The sequence below is a fragment of the Scyliorhinus canicula genome, chromosome 29 (genome assembly GCF_902713615.1).
Source record: "Scyliorhinus canicula chromosome 29, sScyCan1.1, whole genome shotgun sequence".
Classification (NCBI taxonomy): Eukaryota; Metazoa; Chordata; class Chondrichthyes; order Carcharhiniformes; family Scyliorhinidae; genus Scyliorhinus; species Scyliorhinus canicula.
In genome coordinates, this window is record NC_052174.1 from 9,135,911 (window position 1) to 9,159,366 (window position 23,456).

At 56.0% G+C, this 23,456-nt stretch overlaps 1 protein-coding gene across 1 annotated transcript in view; it reads left to right on the forward strand.

Annotated features, from left to right (window-relative positions):
* Positions 1 to 3,471: 3,471 nt before the first annotated feature.
* The window catches only part of LOC119958301 (mucin-2-like), a 69,804-nt gene continuing 49,819 nt past the window's right edge, over positions 3,472 to 23,456 (forward strand). The window contains exons 1-8 of the mRNA XM_038786737.1: positions 3,472 to 3,506; positions 4,616 to 4,700; positions 6,278 to 6,406; positions 6,576 to 6,740; positions 8,754 to 8,848; positions 10,752 to 10,830; positions 12,858 to 17,237; positions 21,525 to 21,638. Coding sequence (XP_038642665.1) covers positions 6,587 to 6,740; positions 8,754 to 8,848; positions 10,752 to 10,830; positions 12,858 to 17,237; positions 21,525 to 21,638 — 4,822 coding nt within the window. The 5' untranslated portion in view covers positions 3,472 to 3,506; positions 4,616 to 4,700; positions 6,278 to 6,406; positions 6,576 to 6,586. The remainder of the gene's footprint in view (positions 3,507 to 4,615; positions 4,701 to 6,277; positions 6,407 to 6,575; positions 6,741 to 8,753; positions 8,849 to 10,751; positions 10,831 to 12,857; positions 17,238 to 21,524; positions 21,639 to 23,456) is intronic.

A 23,456-nucleotide genomic window follows, 5' to 3' on the forward strand; every position in this document is an offset into this window, starting at 1 on the left:
CGGCCTCACTCTGCACCGTCGGGATTCCGTGATCCCACGGCTTCGGCCCAGCGACAGCGAAGGAAGGGCCGGTGTATCTCCGAGTGGGGGGGGGGGGTGGCGAGCGGCCCGGCGGGGAATCCCCCCCCAGGTGGGTGGGGTTCCCAGGTGCCCGCTGCCCCTTGCCCTTCGAGATGGTCGAGGTGGCGGGCCTCGGAGGGTGCTGTCGAGGGAGCCTGGGTGAGGCGAGGTCCTGGTTACATTGAAGCGACGGACGGGGAAAGAGGGGGAGGGAGGAAAGAAGAGGGCGGGATGGAGAGGGCAGGAGAGTGTAAGCGAGAAAGGTGACGAGAGTACAAGGCATTGGGGGGCAAGAGTGAGACAAATAGGGAAACAAAGGAAGAGACAAATAGGGAAACAAAGAAAGGATCATGGCTCGGCACAACATTGAGGGCCGAAGGGCCTGTTCTGTGCTGTATTGTTCTATGTTCTATGTTCTAGGTTAGAGGAAGAGTAACCAGAATGGCTCAATTCTGTGTCCCACGAAGATCCTTGGGCCTACATGAAAGGCTTCAGCTCCACGGATTGGAGGGAGAATCGGGACTGTCTTCCTCGGAGGACAGGGGAGTTGATCGAAGTTATGACTGGGGGACAGAGTCGATGGGGAGAAGCGGTTCCTATCGCTGGAAGGATTGTGAGGGGGGGGGGGAGGGGGGACGAAGACGCAGATTTAAGACGATTGGCTGAACGAGCAACAGGAGGAGAAACCCTTTCGCCCGGTGGACGGGTTCGGATCGGGAAGGCCTTGCCTGAGAGTGTGGCGGAGGCTTTCCAGAGGGGAACTGGGTTGTGATCCGACCGGGCTGATCCCGTGAAGACACGATGTGAATGCGAGCCGTTGGCGATGACGTTGGTTCTATTTTCTTGGCCCTCAAGGGACGTTTGAAGACTCCACTGACGCCTCTGCTCTCTCTCTCTCTCTCTCTCTCTCCTCACACAGCTCCCCACGGCCCCTGGATTGCCTCGCGGAAGAGCCGGTTAAAGGTACAGTCCGTTCTCTCTTCTCCCCCCCCCCCGATCGCTTGACGCCACGCCGTTGCCCGCCGAGTTCCGCTCCAGCCCAACGGAGGCGACGGGGAGAAGGCCATTCAGCCCCTCCAGCCGGCCGGGCCTTGGGAACTCAGCCCCAATTCTATCGACGCCCGGGTTCCCGGTTGCCTGAATCCCCCCCCCGCCCCGAATTATCCCTCAAAAAGAAAACCCTAGAGATCGCCGATGGGTGGTCGCTCAGGGGCAAGGGTGGGATTTTCCCACCATTCCCGGGCGGGATCTTCAAGCGCGGAAGGGATGAACCTGGTGACCAGTGGCCCAAGCCCCCCCCCCCTCCCTCCAATCCTACCCGGGTGGGATCTGTCCATGCCGGGAGAAGAGATCGTGCCGTCTCCGGGGAACGAGGTTAATCGGGATTATTTTGCCGCCCCTCCCAGATTACATCACGCGTTGCGACTTCAACGAGAACCTTCACCCCTACTGCCGCTGGGCCCAGAGTTGCCACCTGGACGAGGGCGAGTGGATCAGGACAAACGGGGAGACCCCCACCCAGCACACGGGACCCTCCGGTGACTCCCCCGCCCCTTGGGGGGACGGGCCGGCACGCGGTAAGCAGGTGGCGAGCCCTCCGAAGGGGCATCGGCAGGGTCTGCGGCGGAGGGGAGGGTGGGTGGAAGTGATTTGGGGGGGGGGGGCGCGGGATTGAACGGCAAACTGGCTGAGCCAATCAGCTTCTCCCTGAGCGATTCGGTACCATGTGACTCCCGGGGATTCTGAATCACGCGACGCGGAATCACGTGACTCCAATAACAGCCAATTTGGCAGCTCCCCCGCCCTCTCGGCCGGGTCTGGGGCAGGGGGCGGGGCGTTTGTGGCCTGACAGGCCCTCCCTGCAGGGACTGGACGGGCCGAAGGGCCTCCTTCAGGGCCGTAACGATGCACGGCAGTGGGGCGGGAGTTCCCGGGTCCAGCCGCAGGTCGACGGGAGGTTCCATTGTATCATCGGGCCCCTCCCCCCAACCCCCCCCCCCCCCCCCGCCCCCGGCCAACATCGCAGCTGCCCCGCTCCCCCCCCCCCCCACCCACCTGCCATTGGTCCCCTCATACATCCACCCTACCTTCCCTCAGGGGGGGGTGTGGGGGGATGGGAGCCACTGGGCGAGGCCTACATTTGTTGCCCACCCCTCATTGCCCTCGAATTGAGTGGGGGGGGTGGCCATTTCAGAGAGGGGGCAATTCAGAGTCGACGGCATTGGCTGCGGGGTTGGGGGTCATAGGTAGGCCAGATCAGGGTAAGGAGGGCAGATTTCCCTTCCTAAAGGACATTAGCGTCCCCCCCTCCCAGAAGCCTGGGGCCTATGGATTGCTAGCCCAGTGATATCACCGCTAAGCCCCCCACCATTTTGAGAGAGTGGAGACTTTTGTGTCGGGACCCCGGCCTCCCTCCCCGTGTTTATAACCGGTCTTCTATCTCTGCGAACAGGTTACTACATCTACCAGGAGGCCAGCAACCTTGTCCCCGGGCAGTCGGTCCGCTTGGAAAGCCCCGCGCTGAACGTCAGCGGGGACGTGTGCGTCGAGTTCTCGTACCACATGTACGGGCCGCTGGGAGACGGGGCGACGCTCCGGGTGCTGCTGGGGGAAGGCGGCAGGGAGGCGCTGCTGTGGAACCGGACCCTGCCCCAGAGCCACGCCTGGCTGCCGGGGGCCGTCACCGTCCCGGGCCAGACCGACAGGAGCTTGCGGGTGAGGAGGCCGCGTCGTCGTCGTCGGCGGGCCGGGTCGCTAAATCTGGTTGGGCCTGTCGCTGGAAGTTTCACCTGGTGACCTGTCCCTTCCACCCCTTTGCCCGCCCCCCCCACCCAAAAAAAAAAATCGCAACCCACCCACCTCCACATTGGCCCCCTGACAAGCCCACCCTGATTTGCCCCGAGCCAATCGGGAAGCCAGACCGCCCCCCCCCCCCTGTCGAAACCGGCCTACCCCTCGCCAACAGCCTTCTTCGCAACCCAAAATCGAAGTCCCCTCGTGAAATTGCCACGCGGATCATTTTCTCAAAGCCCCCAATGACTCCCCCCCCCCCCCCCCCCCCTGACGTGGCGACCGCTCGTGCCCTGCAGGCATTGCCACGGACACCTGCGAGGGTAGGCCACGCCGCCGCGCCGAACAACCTCCGAACCCAGGACGCGCGGCGATTTTATCTTCGAAAGGAAGGTGGGAAACGCCGAGGAAATGACCCAAATTCAGCCAACTGCGTCGGGAGCCCGTGCATAACGATCCTGTCACTCGGTCTCCACGTCCTCATTAATTTAGTTCAGCCAAGAGGAAGCTCATTAGCTCGCTGAAGTGAAAACCTCAAGCGGCGTTGTTAACAGCTCCGTAACCTTCATACATCTCCCCCCCCCCCCCCCCCCCCCCCCCCCCCCCCCCCCCCCCGCCCACCCCTCCTCGGCAGATATCAAACCAACCCTTTAAAGGTGTCAGTGTTCCCAACAATTAACTCCCTTCGCAAGACGCCTGCGCCCATCCAACAGCTAGGCCACCCTCCTGGTCCCTCCCTCTGTTTGAGGCCTGTCGGTGAGGGGCCGGTTTAGCACACTGGGCTAAATCGCTGGCTAAGGCAGGCCAGCAGCGCGGGTTCGATTCCCGTACCGGCCTCCCCGAACAGGCGCCGGAATGTGGCGACTAGGGGCTTTTCACAGCAACTTCATTTGAAGCCTACCCGTGACAATAAGCCATTTTCATTTCATTTCATTTGCCTTTACCCCCCCCCCCCTACCCCTGTGCAGACTCTCGATCAAGTCAAACCGGTTGGGTGACTTCTCTCCTCTCGTTACTCATCACCCCCCCCCCCCCACTCTGACACCTCATTCACCCCCCGCCCCCCCGCCCCCCCCCTCCCCCCACAACACCCTCCCCCCCCCCCACAACAACCCCGCATTGCCCTCAGAAGTTAGCTTCCAGTCAGGAGCCTCTCGCGGTCCGGTCCGTCTCCAGGGGCAACCCAGCAGCTCCCCTAGGCCCAGTGAGGCCTGAAGCTGGATTCCAGGCCCTGACCAGCGGCGCCAGGCCCTTACGTTGGTTGGCCTGCGCCTGGGCCTGTGCCCGGCCGCTTAGGGGACGTGCAAATTGGAAGGGCAATCTGGGGGGGGGGCTTCCTCTCGTCGGCAGGGGGGCGCTGCAGACTGCTCTCTATTCAGGCTTAGGGGAGGGCCTCTTTCTCGTGACTAAAGTCACCCCGAAGGGGCCTCGCAAGGGACAAATATGGCTGACGCAGAGCCAAGGAAAGAGATATCGGAATCCGATAGAAGGCTTCGTCACAGAGGCGGCACTATCTTAAAGAGGGATGGGGAGAGATGTAGGGAGAGAATCCTGGAGCTTCGGGTCTGTCAGGCAACTGGGAAGACGACTGCCAATGGTGGAGCGATTGAAATCAGTATCAGAGGAGCGCTGCGATCTCGGAGGGCTGCGGAGATGGGAGGGGGTTACCGAGATAGGGAGGGGGGAGGCCCTGGAAGCTATTTGGAAACAAGGAGGGGAATTTTGAAGTTTCTTCCAGTATTGACCCCTTTTTGTTTCTGAACAGATTATCTTCGAAGCAGTCCGAGGTTTGTCTGAAGCAGGGGACATTGCCGTGGACAACGTCGCCGTGGTAACCGGACGCTGTTTCTGTGAGTCGCCCGACGTAACGGGCTGCTTCGTGGGAAGGGGGCAGCATACGGTTTTCTGGCCTAAGCAAGGATATCATTGCGTTGGACTCACGTTAGAGGGAGCTAACTCTGCTGGGGAATTGCTGGGGTGAAAGGGCTATCATGGAATCGCAGGACCCCTCCAGTGCTGGAGGAGGCCATTCGGCCCATCGAGTCGGCACTGGCCGTCGGATAGAGCACCCAACCTAGGCCCACATCCCCCGCCCTATGTCCATAACCCTGCCCAACCTGCTCATCTTTGGACTGTGGGAGGAAAAACCAGAGCACCCGGAGGAAACCCACGCAGACACGGGGAGGACGTGCAGACTCCGCACAGGCAGTGACCCAGCGGGGAATCGAACCTGGGACCCTGGCGCTGTGAAGTCACAGTGCGATCCACTTGTGCTACCGTGCTGCCCCCTGAAATATTTAGATATTCCCTTCCGCTGCCGTAACCTCCAAGGGTTGGGCCAAGTGCTGGAAAACGGGATTAGTGCGGTCAGAACAGATGGGCCGAATGGTCTCCTTCTGTCCTGTAAACGCCCACGAACATCAGAAGCCGTTCCGGAAGGTTCCCTTGACTCCTCCCAGGAATGAGGGGCTTCTCTGGCGAGGAAAGGTCGGGGCTGCTCCCATTGGCTCCCAGAAGAACGAGGGGGGGCTCTTGTTGAAACGTGTAAGACTCTGGGGGGGGGGGGGGGGAGGGGCTTGACAGGGTGGATGGTGACAAGATATTCCCCCTTTCGGGGGGGGGGAGAGTGTGAAATTAGGGGAGGCCCGTTTAAGACGGAGATGAGGGGAAATGTTCCCCCCCCCCCATGTCAAAGGGTTGTCCGTGTTGAGAGTTCTCGTCCCCTTTGACCTTACTCAAGGCTGATGTCGATTTTTGATCGACAAGGGTGTCGAGAGTTATGGGGGGGGGTGGGGTGGGTGGCGGGGAGGGGGTGGGGGTGGGACAGGTTTGAAAGTGGAGTTGGGACCACCACCTGTGATCTGATCTGAGGGGCCGAAGGGACTTTTCCCGTTCCCGCGTTCCTCAGTTTTTCCACCTGAGCCTGCCCGGCACATGGGTTTTCAGTATCTGCAGGCCACTTTGACCCCCCCCCCCCCCCTACCCCCCTCCCCCATTCCCGCCGCCCGGTCCACACTGGCTGCACCCACCGGAACTTTCCGGAAATCCCCTTGACAAGTGCGTGGTCGAGAAACACGCGACTGGGGAGGTAGGCCGTAGGATACCGTCCTCCATCTTCCTCTGTCTCAAATCCCTCCACGGCCTTGCCGGGGGTGGTGGGGGGGGAGGGGGGGGGGGGGGGGGGGGGGGAGGGGGGTGGGGGTGGAATTTGCTTCAAAACGTTCCCCGCGAGGCATCTGAAGACTTTTCTTTTGGTCACGCGGTGGAAGGCACTTGAGTGTAGCTGGCTGTGTTTATGTGGAGGGGATCGCCGCATTATTCAGATCCCTCCGAGTGCGTGCAAAATGTCAGAACAAGGACGTGTCCCCCCCCCCCCCCCCCCCCCCCCCACCCCGCCTCACCGTGTTTCTCGCACTGTTCCCCACAGCTTGTCTCAGCGGCTGCGACTTTGATGAGGACGTGTGCGGGTGGAAGACAGAGATATACGTGGGCGATGGAGCTGACGAGGGCTGGATCCGGGGAATAGGCCAAGCCGTCGACTTCTCGAAGCCTGGATGTGAGGAAACGCTTTCTTGTTATTCATTCTCGGGCGGGATATTCGGGTTCCAAGTATAACTCGGCGAATCCCCCCCCCCCACCCCCCGTAGTCCTGCGTCCCGCAATGGGGCAGGGGTGTAAGCCCTTTTAACAGCCGCTGTCTTGATGTCTTCTCTCTCCTGTTACAGTTGGCAACTACATGCTGATCGAATCGGCCTACAACCAACCAGGTCACAAGTTCCACTTGAAGAGTCCGCAAGTCCGCTCCTCCCAGTGTCTTTCCCTGACCTTCCAATATTCCCTCTCCGGAACGCCGAACACAATGACAATAAATGTCTACACAGAGCGACAAGGCAAGTGGGACCCTTCTCTCCACTGCTATTAATTTAATAACGCACACACTCACCCGCGCAGACACATACCCACTCTTACGTGTACACACACACGCACTCTAATGTGTACACGCAGTCACACGCTCACATACACACTAATGTATACACACACAGGCGCACATACACACTCTAATGTGCACACGCATGCTCACACTCACACTCATGTACACAGAGGTGTGCAGTCACATGTAAATATGCACACATGAAAATGCGCACACACACACACACAAGAACCCACACGCACACTGTCATATACACATAGACTCACACACACATGCACATAAATATACTCATGCACACACATATTTATGTGCACATGCTGATGGATATACACATGCCGATACACACACGCACACATGTACACACACACACACTCACGTACACACAGACACACAATCACAGGCATGTACACAATCACATATACCCAGATACGCACGTGTTTAAGCATGTACACACAGGGACAATCAAAGGCACACAGATTTACATCTACATGCATTCACATAAATACATATGCATGGTGACATATCAGTATGCAAGCATGTGCATGCACACACTGATATGGACACATAAACACAAGCACACACATGCATGTACACACACGAACACGCACACATATACACACACACATTCACACCCACATACACACACGCAGACACACACAGACACACATGCGCACACACACACACATACACGCACATATGCACGCACACATTTACATACACAGACGCACACACATACATATACACACACATACATACACACATGTACACATACGCATACACACACACACATACATATACACGTACAACTCACACACATACGCTGGTTTAGCTCACTCAGCTAAATCGCTGGCTTTTAAAGCAGACCAAGCAGGCCAGCAGCACGGTTCGATTCCCGTACCAGCCTCCCCGGACAGGCGCCGGAATGTGGCGACTAGGGGCTTTTCACAGTAACTTCATTGAAGCCTACTCGTGACAATAAGCCATTTTCATTTTCATATATACACACACATATACACATACAACTCTCACACACAGGCATATATACACACACATACACATATACACGTACAACTCACACACATACGCATATATATACACACACATATACACATACAACTCTCACACACATAGGCATATATACACACACACACATATACACGTACAACTCTCACACACATACGCATATATTCACACACATACTCACACACACACACATATACACGTACAACTCTCACACACATACGCATATATATACACACACATATACACATACAACTCTCACACACATAGGCATATACACACACACACACATATACACGTACAACTCTCACACACATACGCATATATTCACACACATACTCACACACACACACATATACACGTACAACTCTCACACACATACGCATATATACACACACACACATATACACGTTCAACTCTCACACACATACGCATATATTCACACACATACTCACACACACACACACACACACACACACACACATATACACGTACAACTCTCACACACATACGCATATATATACACACACATATACACATACAACTCTTACACACATAGGCAAATATACACACACACACATATACACGTTCAACTCTCACACATATACGCATATATTCACACACATGCTCACACACACACACACACACATATACACGTACAACTCTCACACACATACGCATATATATACACACACATATACACATACAACTCTTACACACATACGCATATATACACACACACGCACACATATACACGTACAACTCTCACACACATACGCATATATTCACACACATACTCACACACACACACACACACACACACACATACATATACACATACAACTCTTTGGTTGCAATAAGACATGCCCGTTTGCAAATCATTTTCTGATATTCCTCCTAATTCCTCCCCTCACCCTGACACTTTGTCAACCGTTTTATTTTGCCCCACTAGGATCTTTAGAAAGGCCATTGCTCCACATTTCTGGAACCCCGGAGCAGGAATGGAGAAAGGTGCAGGCCGTGCACTGTGGGGCGACGCCCGTTCAGGTAAAGGGACGGACGGGCAGTGAAGGAGGGCGGGGAGAGATTCCGCAGGGTGAGCTGGGCACGAGCGTCCAGATCCCCCCCCCCCCCCCCCCCCCCCCCCGAGAAGCTGAGAGGCGGAACCCGCCTTCCTGCCCAGACTCACCCACTGACTGACATAACAAGGAGCCGGGTAGGCCGCTCGGCCCCTCGAGCCCGCTCTGCCGTACAGTGAGATCTGCTGGTGTTGCGAGATTCCCGTCTCGTCCCTGATGTACCATCAATTGAACGCGAGACGAGTTGCTGTACAAGAGTACGGCTTTAATCAGCTAGATGTTAAGCCCTGCGGTCGGTTACAGTAGAAGGACGACCGCCGGGAGTACTGGGTATTTATACCCCGCCCTGGAGGCGGGATCAACTCAGCCTCTCGACCAATCGGGGAGCCGTCACATGACTGGTCTCAACCAACCGGTCGAGAGGCACATGACCGACCAGGGCCAATGGTAAGCCGGCGTTCTGCACCAATGGCAGGCAGCTATGCTAATCATACCACCACAGTCCCCGACGACCTTTAATTCCCTCGCCCAACCAGAATCTGTCCACCTCCATCGTAAAACTATTCGGTGACCCCGGCCTCCATCGCCCCCTGAGGCAGAGGCTTCCAAAGTCGTGCATCCCTCGGATAGAAAGCAAATTCTCCTCATCTCTGTTCTAAAAGGGTGACCCCCCTCATTTTAAAACATTGCCCCCCCCCCCCCCCCCCCCAGTTCTGGGCCCACCCACAAGAGGAAAAATCTTTCCCATGTCCATCTTGTCAAGACCGTTAAGGATCTGATAAACCTCAACTCACCCCCTCCCTCCCCCCCCCGGTCCGTCAAACCTTTCCTCATCAGACAACCCGCTCGCTCCGGATTTCAATCTCCTCTGATCGGCCTCCAACACATTTCACATCCTTCCTTAAATAAGGAGACCCAAACGGCGCAGAGTGCTCGAGATGTGGTCCCACCAATGCCCCCCCCCCCCGGTGTAACTGAAGCCGACACCCTTAGGTTCATGTTCCGTTCCTCCCGCAGTAAAGGATGACAGGCACCCATGTGGGGCTGGGACACCCTGTCACCTGCTAGGCCCCCGGCCTGTACAGGCCCGGCAAAGGGCGCGAGGCCCAGGCCTCTAATCTCCGGCCGGCCTCAGCCGAACGGCGATGGGATGCATCCCGTGGGCGAGGCGGACATTCATCCCTTCGCTCCAGGCCGCTGGTTGCCATGCTCGAGGATCAGTGGGGCCTGGGGATTGTGGGTTCGAGTTCCACTCCGCCCGGTAATCCAGACTGACACCCCCCTTCCCCCCCGGAGCGAGGGGGCTGAACTGTTGGACTTTCGGACAAGATGTTCAACCGCGGGTGGGTATAAACCAGCCCCTGGGCCCTATTGGAGGAAGAGTAGAATCCTCAGCCAATAATTATCCCCCATCCGCTAAATCTCGGCCGCCATTTCATCTCCGCTCTTGGGGCTGTATTCTGGGCCTTTCCTGACGCAGCGCGTCCCGGGGCTGGTGTCCAATGCTGCTGTGCGAATAATATTTATTTCCCTTCAATTCCCCTCTCCCCTGGGAAGCGGGGGAAGGAGGCAGCACAGAATTCTGACCCTGGATACAATCCTCGGGCCTGAAGCGAAGGTTGGAGGGTCAGTGGGGTTCGAGGGTCATGGGTCAGCGGGGTTCGAGGGTCATGGGTCAGCGGGGTTCAAGGGTCATGGGTCAGCGGGGTTCAAGGGTCATGGGTCAGCAGGGTTCAAGGGTCATGGGTCAGCGGGGTTCGAGGGTAATGGGTCAGCGGGGTTCGAGGGTCATGGGTCAGCGGGGTTCGAGGCCGGGGCGGGTGAGTTGGAGAGTGTGTGTGTTACGATTCTGGTGTGTCTCCTCTCTCCAGTTTATTATCGAGGGCGTTTCTGGAGTCAATCCGGACTCGCAACTTGCCGTGGATAAAGTCTGCATCGTATCCTGCGCTGGTAAGGAAATGCCTCACCTCAATCAGTGGAAGATTCTGTTTAACCTCGGGCGCCAATCAGGGAGATAAGACCACAAGAGATTGGAACAGGAGGAGGCCATTCGGCCCCTTGAGCCTGCCTCCATATTCAACCCAATCGTGGGCGATCTTGGGTTTCAATTCCATTTCACCGCGTTTGACCGTTGGACCATTTCAGGTCCAACCGGTCGCACGGGATCAATCAAGCTGCAAGTTAAAGGGGCAGTCCCTTAAAGGGGCACCGCCTGAAACAAAAGGCAAATCGTCAACGAAATTGAAAATACCGAAACCGAAATCGCGGTTAAGTGGATCGATTCGGCACCCCGGTTCCCCCCGCGGCGCCCATCGGGCACGGCAGGCTTCGGTGATGCCGGCAGACACTCCAGGGATGCCCGGCCATGAATGTAGCCGCGGACCCTGCCCCCCCCCCCCCCTCTTCTTGGTCGCCCATTGACTGGACAGGTTTATGGCAAGTTTGGCCAGGCGCAGAAGCAAGTTCTTGAGGAGGCCCTCCTTGCACACGCAGCTCCCCTCACCAGGGTGTCAAAGTGGCAGTGTGGGGTGCCTGGGTGGCACTGCCAAGGGTCGGGGCCTGAGGAGGGGGGGGGGGGCAGCCCATGAAAGGGGGTGAAAGGTGGCTATGAAGGTTGGGGGGGGGGTTGAGATCCAATAATGGGGTCCCGAAAGGGGGGTTGGGTAGGCCCGAAAAGGTGGGGGGGCCCCCCTCAGCACCACATAGCTCCTCACTGGGCGGGTGGGTGAAGTGGGGGGTAGTGGCCATGGTACAAGGGGTGACATTGCCCGTGGGGGAGCCTCAGGCTGTCTCAGAGATAGGGACACCCTTTCAAAATGGCCGCCCGATCTCTGAGGCGCCAGTCTCTCCGGCGAGCTCAGCTCCCCATTGCTGAAAAGGTTTGTAAGGGCGCGATCGCTGGCTGGGTTGCACCGTCGCTGGAGCACAATGTGTCTTCCCGGGATACACCCGGGATACATCTATCCGGCCTCCCGGGATCTACCCGCATCCCAGGATCTACCGGCCTACCCAGCGAGGCTCCAGCCAAAGTGGACCGTGTGGAGCAGGGCCTGGGGGGGGGGGGGGGAGGGCTCCCGGGCCCTGGGACACCCCTGGGCGGTCGGGGCAAGTGCAGGCCGGCTCCCTGGACCCTGACCCTGGAACGCGGTCATCTTGGCACTGCTACCCCTGGCACGACCAAGGTGCCTGGGTGGCACTGCCAAGGGCTTGGGCCTGAGAGAGGGGGCCGGGGGGCCATGCCCATGAATGGAGGCCGAGGCCTAGCAGGGGACAGGGTGACACGGGGAACACGGGGGTTTGAAAGGTGTGGGGATTTGCAGGGCGAGTAGGCAAGGGCCTCCTGGAGGTTGGAGGGGGTGTGACGGGTTGGGGGGGGGCTGAAGAAGGGGGACCCCAAGTGTCCTCACTTTGGGGGGGTGGTTGGGTAATGCCTATGTGTGTGTGTGAGGGAGTGGGGGAGGTGAGGTTGGCCCATGGGTGAGAGAGTGGGGGCGACCCACATAGAGATCAGGGCACCTTTCAAAATGGCGGCCCGATCTCTGAATTCAGCGCCCCAGTGTTTAATAAAAGATGGTTACACCGCGGAGAGGGACTCCCCCAGGGCCCAGAAAAGTGACGAGGTGACATTGGATAGAGCCTGCGGGAAACTCCCTGATAAACCTGCCACAAATTAACCAACCATTCCTCGGCAAACTCACCGGTGTGGACAGCCGGTAAATCCCACCCTCACATTTTTTGGGTGTAGCCGTTACCGTGTACTGTGTGGTTCTGGCTCAGGTAGTTCTCTGTCTTCATTGAGAAATTGCCAATCACCAATTAAAACTGTAACAGAAGATGAATTCCAATCATTATGGGATTGTAACCATGTAGCACGTGGTTGATTAACTGCCTCTCACATTTCCCCAAGCTACGTAGGAGCCGGTAAAGTCAGACTGCAATTTCTAAAACTCATTCTCTTCTTTCCAATAAATTTGCAGAAGCTATTGAATCAACTCCGATGCCATCCAGTACTACTGGGTCCATCGCTACCCCCGCATCAACCACTCAGGTGGAAACTACAGGACCAACCATTCCTGCGTCAACTCCAGAACCGACCACTCCTGGGACAACTCTAGAACCAACCATTACTGGGTCGAGTCCAGAACCAACCACTCCTGAGTCAACTCCTGATCCAACCACTCCTGGGACAACTTTAGAACCAACCATTACTGAGTCAACTCCAGAACCAACCACACCAGGGTCAACTCCAGAACCAACCACTCTTGAATCAACTCCAGAACCAACCACACCTGGGTCAACTCCAGAACCAACCACCCTTGGGTCAACTCCAGAACCAACCATTCCTGATTCAACTCCAGAACCAACCATACCAGGGTCAACTCCAGAACCAACCACTCTTGAATCAACTCCAGAACCAACCACACCTGGGTCAACTCCAGAACCAACCACCCTTGGCTCAACTCCAGAACCAACCATTCCTGATTCAACTCCAGAACCAACCACACCTGGGTCAACTCCAGAGCCTACCACCCTTGGGTCAACTCCAGAACCAACCATTCCAGGGTCAACTCCAGAACCGACCATTAGTGATTCAACTCCAGAACCGACCATTCCTGATTCAACTCCAGAACCAACCACTCCTGGGTCAACTCCAGAACCAATCACCATTGGGTCAAGTCCAGAACCAACCATTCCTGTTTCAACTGCGGAACCATCCACTCCTGGGTCAACTCCAGAACCGACCATTCCTGATTCAACCTCAGAACCGACCATTCCTGATTCAACTCCAGAACCGACCATTCCTGATTCAACTCCAGAACCAACCACTCATGGGTCAACTCCAGAACCGACCATTCCTGTTTCAACTACAGAACCAACCACTCCTGGGTCAACTCTAGAACCAACCATTCCTGGGTCAACTCTAGAACCAACCATTCCTGATTCAACTCCAGAACCAACCACACCAGGGTCAACTCCAGAACCAACCATTCCTGATTCAACTCCAGAACAAACCACTCCTGGGTCAACCCGAAAACCAACCATTCCTGATTCCACTCCAGAACCGACCATTCCTGATTCAACTCCAGAACCAACCACTCCTGGGTCAACTCCAGAACCGACATTTCCTGATTCAACTCCAGAACCAACCACTGCTGGGTCAACTCTAGAACCATCCATTCCTGGGTCAACTCTAGAACCAACCAATCCAGGTTCGACTACAGAACCAACCACTCCTGGGTCAATTCTACAACCAACCATTCCTGGGTCAACTCTGGAACCAACCACTCCTGATTCAACTCCAGAACCAACCACACCAGGGTCAACTCCAGAACCAACCATTCCTGATTCAACTCCAGAACCAACCACTCCTGGGTCAACCCGAGAACCAACCATTCCTGATTCAACTCCAGAACCAACCACTCCTGGGCGAACGCCAGAACCAACCACTCCCGAGTCAACTCCAGAACCAACCACTCCTGGGTCAACTCCAGTACCAACCACCCTTGGATCAACGCCAGAAACAACCATTCCTGATTCAACTCCAGAAACGACCATTCCTGATTCAACTCCAGAACCAACCTCTCCTGGGCCAACTCCAGAACCAACCATTCCTGGGTCAACTCCAGAAACAAGCATTCCTGGGTCAACTCCAGAATCAAGTACTCCTGGGTCAACTTCAGTACCAACCACCCTTGGGTCAACACCAGAACAAACCATTCCTTATTCAACTCCAGAACCAACCATTCCTGGGTCAACTCCAGAACCAACCACTGGGTCAACTCCAGAACCGACCATTCCTGATTCAACTCCAGAACCAACCTCTCCTGGGTCAACTCCAGAACCAACCACTCCTGGGTCAACTCCAGAACCAACCACCCTTGGGTCAACTCCAGAACCAACCATTCATGGCTCAACTCCAGAACCAACCACCCTTGGGTCAACCCCAGAACCAACCATTCATGGCTCAACTCCAGAACCAACTACCCTTGGGTCAACTCCAGAACCAACCATTCCTGGGTCAACTCTAGAACCAACGAACCCCGAGTCAACTCCAGAACCAACCAGTCCCGGGTCAACTACAGAACCAACCCCTCCTGGGTCAACTCTAGAACCAACCATTCATGGCTCAACTCCAGAACCAACTACCCTTGGGTCAACTCCAGAACCAACCATTCCTGGGTCAACTCTAGAACCAACGAACCCCGAGTCAACTCCAGAACCAACCAGTCCCGGGTCAACTCCAGAACCAACCATTCCCGGGTCAACTCCAGAACCAACCACCCTTGGGTCAACTCCAGAACCAACCATTCATGGCTCAACTCCAGAACCAACTACCCTTGGGTCAACTCCAGAACCAACCATTCCTGGGTCAACTCTAGAACCAACGAACCCCGAGTCAACTCCAGAACCAACCAGTCCCGGGTCAACTACAGAACCAACCCCTCCTGGGTCAACTCTAGAACCAAGCATTCCTGGGTCAACTCTTGAACCAACCATTACTGATTCAACTCCAGAACCAACCACACCAGGGTCAACTCCAGAATCAACCACCCTTGGGTCAACTCCAGAACCGACAATTCCTGATTCAACTCCAGAACCTACCACTCCTGGGTCAACTCCAGAACCAACTACCCCTGGGTCAACTCTAGAATCGAACGTTCCCGAGTCAACTCCAGAACCAACCACTCATGGGTCAACTCTAGAAACAACCATTCCTGATTCAACTCCAGAACCAACCACTCCTGGGTCAACTCCAGAATCAACCTCTACCGAGTCAACTCCAGAACCAACCACTCCTGGGTCAACTCTAGAACCAACCACTCCTGTGTCAACCTTAGAACCAACCTCTCCCGAGTCAACTCCAGAACCAACCACTCCTGGGTCAACTCTAGAACCAACCACTCCTGGGTCAACCCTAGAACCAACCTCTCCCGAGTCAACTCCAGAACCAACCACTCCTGGGTCAACACTAGAACCAACCACTCCTGGGTCAACTCTAGAACCAACATCTCCTGAATCTACTCCAGAACCAACCACTCCTGGATCAACTCTAGAACCAACCACTCCTGGGTCAACCCTCGAACCAACCTCTCCCCGGTCAACTCCAGAACCAACCATTCCTGGGTCAACACTAGAACCAACCACTCCTAGTTCAACACTAGAACCAACGTCTCCTGAGTCAACTCCAGAACCAACCACTCCTGGGTCAACTCTAGAACCAACCACTCCTGGGTCACCTCCAGAACCAAGCATTCCCGAGTCAACTTCAGACCCAACCACTCCTGGGTCAACTCTAGAACCAACCACTCCCAGGTCAACTCTAGAACCAACCATTCTTGATTCAACTCCGGAACTAACCACTCCTGGGTCAACTCCAGAACCGACCAATCCTCATTCAACTCCAGAAACGACCGCTCCTGGGTCTACTCCAGAACCGATCACCACTGGGTCAACTCCAGAACGAACCTCTCATGGGTCAACTCCAGTACCAACCATTCCTGGGTCAACTCCAGAACCAACCAATCCCGCGTCAAGTCCAGAACCAACCACCCATGGGTCAACTCCAGAACCAACCATTCCTGATTCAACACCAGAACCAACCACTCCTGGGTCAACTCCAGAACCGACCAATCCTCATTCAACTCCAGAAACGACCGCTCCTGGGTCTACTCCAGAACCGATCACCGCTGGGTCAACTCCAGAACGAACCTCTCATGGGTCAACTCCAGTACCAACCATTCCTGGGTCAACTCCAGAACCAACCAATCCCGGGTCAAGTCCAGAACCAACCACCCATGGGTCAACTCCAGAACCAACCATTCCTGATTCAACACCAGAACCAACCACTCCTGGGTCAACTCCAGAACCGACCAATCCTCATTCAACTCCAGAAACGACCGCTCCTGGGTCTACTCCAGAACCGATCACCGCTGGGTCAACTCCAGAACGAACCTCTCATGGGTCAACTCCAGTACCAACCATTCCTGGGTCAACTCCAGAACCAACCAATCCCGGGTCAAGTCCAGAACCAACCATTCCTGGGTCAACTCCAGAACCGTCCACTGCTGGGACGACTCCAGAACCAACCATTTCTCGGTCAACTCCAGAACCAACCACACCAGGGTCAACTCCAGAACCAACCATTCCTGATTCAACTCCAGAACCAACCATTCCTGGGTCAACTTCAGAACCGACCATTCCTGATTCAACTCCAGAACCAACCATTCTTGGGTCAACGCCAGAACCAACTATTCCTGAGTCAACTCCAGAACGAACCACTTCTGGGGCAGTAACTCAAGAACCGACCACTCATATGGAAACTCCAGAACCAACCACTACTGTGAAGTCCCCTCCAGGTCAGTTCCTCAAGTGGCCACAGTAATGTGCCAATAGAAATGTTGACGAGCAATGTTGCCGAGTATTCTTTCGCCCATAAATTGTCCAGCGGGCAATTTGCTGATCAGCGCTCTGCGATCAGTTCTTTGAATGGTCAATAGGGGGGGGGGGCAGTAAAATGGAGCGGAACGACCCGATTAATCTACCCATGAGCCTCGTGGTCAAGGGGGCCGAGAGGGCGGAGGCCCCCCCCCCCCCCCCCCCCTCAGCGAGCTGGTTAGCTCAGTTCCTTAAAGGCCGGCCCAGACCTGCGGAGTAGGCCCGATTTGGACCTGTAAATTCTTTGGGCGGGATCCTCCCGTTTCGACGGCGGCGCACTCCTGACTTCCCGACGGCCTGGGGGGGGGGGGGGGGGGGGGGTGCCCACAATGGGAAACCCCATTGGCCGGCTGGCGGGGCGGGGAATCCAGCCTTTTACTTCTGGGAATAAACCACTCTTCCGACTCCGACTCTACGCGAGTCAAGCAAACCTCTCCCCATTGGAAGGACTTATTCTTGGGATGCAATTGGCCACGGTGTCCTCCAATAGGGAAGGTGGTGACGCAGAGGGGGGTATTGTCAATGGGCTAGTAATCCAATGGCCCCCAGGCTTGGGGAGGGGGGGGGGGCGGGTTGGGGAGGAGGGACTCAGGTTCGAATCTCACCCCCAGAAGCTGGTGCAATTTAAATTCAATTCATGAAATCTGGACTGAAAGTTAACCTCGGTCATGGTGACCAACATTAATTAAGTATCGTTAATTGTGGTAAATGACTGTCAGGTTCACTAATGTCCCCCTTTAGGGAAGGAAATCAGCCGCCCTTGCCCACTATCAACATCCTGGGGGTTACCATTGATCAGAAACTGAACTGGACCCAGCCACATTAATACTGTGGCTACCAGAGCAGGTCAGAGACTGGGAATCCTGCGGAGAGTAACTCACCTCCTGACCCCCTCAAAGCCTGTCCACCATCTACAAGGCACAAGTCAGGAGTGTGATGGAATACTCTCCACTTGCCTGGATGAGCGCAGCTCCAACAACGCTCAACAAGCTCAACACCATCCAGGACAAAGCAGCCCCGCTTGATTGGCTCCCCTTCCACAAACATTCACTCCCTCCCCCCCCGACGCACAGCGGCAGCCGTGTGTACCGTCTACAAGATGCCCCGCAGCAACTCACCAAGGCTCCTTAGGCAGCACCTTCCAAACCCACGGCCTCTACCATCTAGAAGGACAAGGGCAGCAGATACCTGGGAACCCCACCCACCTGGAGGTTCCCCTCCCAGTCACTCACCCCCCCCCCCCCCGACTGGGAAATATATCGGCCGTTCCTTCACTGTCACTGGGGCAAAATCCTGGAACTCCCTCCCTAACAGCACAGTGGGTGTACCTACACCACAGGGACTGCAGCGGCTCACCCACCACCTTCTCGAGGGGCAATTAGGAATGGGCCTGGCCAGCAAATCCTGCATCCCACAAACAAATACAGGTTGGGATTCTCCGACCTCCCTCCCCCCCCCCCCCGCTGGGTCGGATAATCGCCGGGGGGGGTCGGCGTGAATCCCGCCCCTGCCGGCCTCCGAATTCTCCGGCCCTCTAAAAACCGGCCCGGCGTGGAACATGCCGCCCGTCTTGGAGAATGGCAAGTCCGGCGCGACTCAATGCGCCCCGTGCGCCGCCCGAATTCTCCGGCCTGCGATGGGCCGAATGGCTGCCCGTTTAGTTGCCGGTCCCGTCGGCGTGAATTGGAGTCGGTCCTGACTGGCGGGACCTGGAGGCCTCTGGGGTTCTTGGTGGGGGGGGGGGGGGGGGATCTGGCCCCGGAGGGGTGGCCCCCACGATGGCCTGGCCCGCGATCGAGGCCCACCGATCCGCGGGCAGGCCTGCGCTGTGGGGGGGGGGGCACTCTGTTCCTCCGCCATGGCCGATGCGGAGACGAACCCTCCCGCGCATGCCCCAACTCACGCCGGCCGGCGGAGGCCCTTCGGCGCTGGTTGGCGTGACGCCAAACCCCTTCCCTGCCGGCCTGCGGGGCGCAAATCGCTCTGGGGCCGGCCTAGCCACCTTTGGGGCAGCCTGACGCCAGAGTGGTTCATGCCACTCCGGGACCCCCCCCCCGGGGTAGGGGAGAATCCCACCCAAGAATTATCACTCATAACGTGCTCGATCGGAGAATGACCTGATCAGTAGAGGTCAGTAGAGGTCAGCCCCCTAAGAGTGACCAAACATGGAGACAAACAAACCATTGTGAAGCAGCAAGTCAGGGGGCAAAGGTCACCATCGCCATCTTGTAAGTGTGTTTAACACTTTAGCCCCACAGACTGGATTGTCAAACACCGGGTATGGCACCGAAAGTTGGGCATGGTGCTCCAATTGATGGGATGTCCTGAGGGGGGGGGGGGGGAGAAATGGGATCGGGGGGTGCAGAGGGTCAGAGGGTCAATCCCAGAGCCCAGGGTCCCAGGCAGCGGCAGGAGCCCTCACCCAATGGCACAGCATTAAAATCGGGGGGGGGGGGGGGGAGGGGGGGGGGGGGTGCTCAAGATACCAAATTCAGAGATAGACTGTGAGAAAGAGAGAGCGAGAGAGAGAGAGAGCGAGAGAGTGAGAAAGACAGAGAGTGAGAGAGTGAGAGAGAGAGCAAGAGCGAGAGAGAGAGAGCGAGATAGAGAGCGAGAGAGAGAATGGGAGAGAGCAAGATAGAGAGCGAAAAAGAGAGCGAGATAGAGAGCGAGATTGATAGAGAGCGAGGTAAAGAGCGAGATAGAGAGTGAGAGAGAACGAGATAGAGAGCAAGATAGAGAGAGCGAGAGAGAGAGAGAGCGAGAGAGAGAGAGACAGAGAGACAGAGAGACAGGGAGAGAGACGGAGAAAGACACAGAGAGAGAGAGAGAAATGGAGAGAGAGACAGAGAAAGCGCGAGAGACAGAGAGAGAGGGACAGAGAGAGAGAGAGGGGGACAGAGAGAGAGAGAGACAGAGAGAGACACAGAGAGATAGAGAGAGATGGAGAGAGAGACACAGGGAGAGAGAGACAGAGGGAGAGGGACAGAGACAGAGAGAGAGACAGAGAGAGAGGGACAGAGAGAGAGAGAGACACAGAGAGAGAGGGGAAAAGAGAGAGAGAGACAGACAGACAGAGAGAGAGACAGAGAGAGGGGGGGGCGGCAGAGAGAGAGGGACAGAGAGACAGAGAGAGAGAGAGAGACAGAGAAAGAGATAGAGAGGTAGTAAGACCACGGAGGGATTTGAAAATCAGGCTGAGAATGTTTGAATTGGAGCAATGGAGCTAAATGTTGGCTGCTGAGCACAGGGGGTGAGAGGTGTAGGGTGAAAGATCAGTGAGCATGGGAGGGGGGGGGCTGAGAGGTGAAGGGTCAATGAGCACAGAGGGTGAGAGGTGAAGGGTGATGGGTCAGTGAGCATGGGGCTGAGGGGTGAAGGGTCAGTGAGCACAGGGGGTGAAGGGTGTAGGGTCAGTGAGCACAGGGGGTGAGGGGTGAAGGGTGAAGGGTCAGTGAGCACAGGGGGTGAAGGGTGAAGGGTCAGTGAGCACAGGGGGTGAGGGGTGAAGGGTCAGTGAGCACAGGGGGTGAAGGGTGATGGGTCAGTGAGCACAGAGGGTGAGGGGTGAAGCGTGATGGGTCAGTGAGCACAGGGTGTGAGGTGTGAAGGGTCAGTGAGCACAGGGGGTGAAGGGTGAAGTGTCAGTGAGCACAGGGGGTGAGGGGTGAAGGGTGATGGGTCAGTGAGCACAGGGGGCGAGGGGTGAAGGGTCAGTGAGCACAGAGGGTGAGAGGTGAAGGGTGATGGGTCAGTGAGCACAGAGGGTGAGGGGTGAAGGGTGAAGGGTCAGTGAGCACACGGGGTGAAGGGTCAGTGAGCACAGGGGGTGAAGGGTGAAGGGTCAGTGAGCACAGGGGGTGAGGGGTGAAGGGTCAGTGAGCACAGGGGACGAGGGGTGAAGGGTCAGTGAGCACAGGGGGTGAGAGGTGAAGGGTCAGTGGGCACAGAGGGTGAAGGGTCAGTGAGCACAGGGGGTGAAGGGTGAAGGGTCAGTGAGCACAGGAGGTGAGGGGTGAAGGGTCAGTGAGCACAGAGGGTGAAGGGTGAAGGGTCAATGAGCACGAACGGTGAGGGGTTATCAGTCTGAGAGTTTTGCCAGAGCTATTCCCTAGAGGTTAGAATGTGGGAGACCAGCGCGGGGAGTGTTGGAATTTCGGGATCTGAATTGGGCCAATAATTCACCGTGATTCTGTTTTTCCTGACAGATGGTTCCTGCATCATCTCTGGAGATCCTCACTACATATCCTTCGACAGCAGGAAGTTTATATTCCTGGGCACCTGCACCTACACCCTTGCCAGGAGCTGTCTGAATAAGACTGGTACGCAGCAAAGGAGAAGGAATGGATAAGCCCCCACAATCCTCCATTCGGGGGAAAGCCAGTTTTGGCAAAGGAGGCGGACACGCGACATTCACCGCTTTGTGTCCCCCCCACGGGGTGAACACGAGCCTGTGTGTGCATGTCAGTGTGTCATTATGTGTGTGAGTGTGTGTGTGGGAGTGTGTTAATGTTGTGTCAGTGTGTGTGTGTGTCAGTGTGTGTGTCAGTATGTGTGTGTGTCAGTGTGCGTGTCAGTGTGTCAGTGTGCGTGTCAGTGTGTCAATGTGAGTATGTCAGTGTGTGTCAGTGTGTCAGTGTGAGTATGTCAGTGTGTGTCAGTGTGTGTGTCAGTGTGAGAGTGCCAGTGTGTGTGTCAGTGTGTGTGTGTATGTCAGTGTGAGTGAGTGTGTCAGTATCAGTGTGTGTGAGTGTGTCGGTGTGAGTGTGTCAGTGTGAGTGGGTCAGTGTGAGTGTGTCAGTGTGTGTGTCAGTGTGATTGTGGCAGTGTGTGTGTGTGTCAGTGTGCGTGTGTGTGTCAGTGATAGTGTGTCAGTGGGAGTGTGTCATTGTGTGTGTGTGTCCGTGTGAGTGTGTCAGTGCGAGTGTCGTCAGTGTGTGTGTGTCAGTGTGAGTGTATCAGTGTGTGTGAGTGTGTCAGTGTGTGTGAGTGTCAGTGTGAGTATGTCAGTGTGAGTGTGTCAGTGTGAGTGTGTCAGTGTGTGTCAGTGTGAGTGTGTCAGTGTGTGTGAGTGTGTCAGTGTGTCAGTGTGTCAGTGTGTGTGTGTCAGTGTGTGTGAGTGTGTCTGTGTGTGTGTCAGTGTGTGTGAGTGTGTCAGTGTGTGAGTGTGTCAGTGTGTGTGTGTCAGTGTGTGTGAGTGTGTCAGTGTGTGTGAGTGTGTCAGTGTGTGTGTGTCAGTGTGTGTGTGTGTGTCAGTATGTGTGAGTGTGTCAGCGTGAGTGTGTCAGTGTGAGTGTCAGTGTGAGTGTGTCAGTGTGAGTGTGTCAGTGTGTGTGAGTGTGTGTGTCAGTGTGTGTGTCAGTGTGAGTGTCAGTGTGAGTGTATCAGTGTGTGTGAGTGTGTCAGTGTGAGTGTGTCAGTGTGAGTGTGTCAGTGTGAGTGTCAGTGTGAGTGAGTCAGTGTGAGTGTGTCAGTGTGAGTGTCAGTGTGTGTGTCAGTGTGTGAGTGTGTGTGAGTGTGTCAGTGTGTGAGTGTGTCAGTGTGAGTGTGTCAGCGTGAGTGTGTCAGTGTGAGTGTCAGTGTGAGTGTGTCAGTGTGAGTGTCAGTGTGAGTGTGTCAGTGTGTGTGTCAGTGTGAGTGTGTCAGTGTGTGTGAGTGTGTCAGTGTGAGTGTGTCAGTGTGAGTGTCAGTGTGAGTGTGTCAGTGTGAGTGTGTCAGTGCGAGTGTGTCAGTGTGAGTGTGTCAGTGTGAGTGTCAGTGTGAGTGTGTCAGTGTGTGTGGTGTGTCAGTGTGAGTGTGTCAGTGTGAGTGTGTCAGTGTGAGTGTCAGTGTGAGTGTGTCAGTGTGTGAGTGTGTCAGTGTGAGTGTGAGTGTGATGTGAGTGTGTCAGTGTGTGTGAGTGTGTCAGTGTGAGTGTGTCAGTGTGAGTGTGTCAGTGTGAGTGTCAGTGTGAGTGTGTCAGTGTGTGTGAGTGTGTCAGTGTGAGTGTGTCAGTGTGAGTGTGTCAGTGTGAGTGTCAGTGTGAGTGTCAGTGTGAGTGTGTCAGTGTGAGTGTGTCAGTGTGTGTGAGTGTGTCAGTGTGTGTGAGTGTGTCAGTGTGAGTGTGTCAGTGTGAGTGTGTCAGTGTGAGTGTGTCAGGT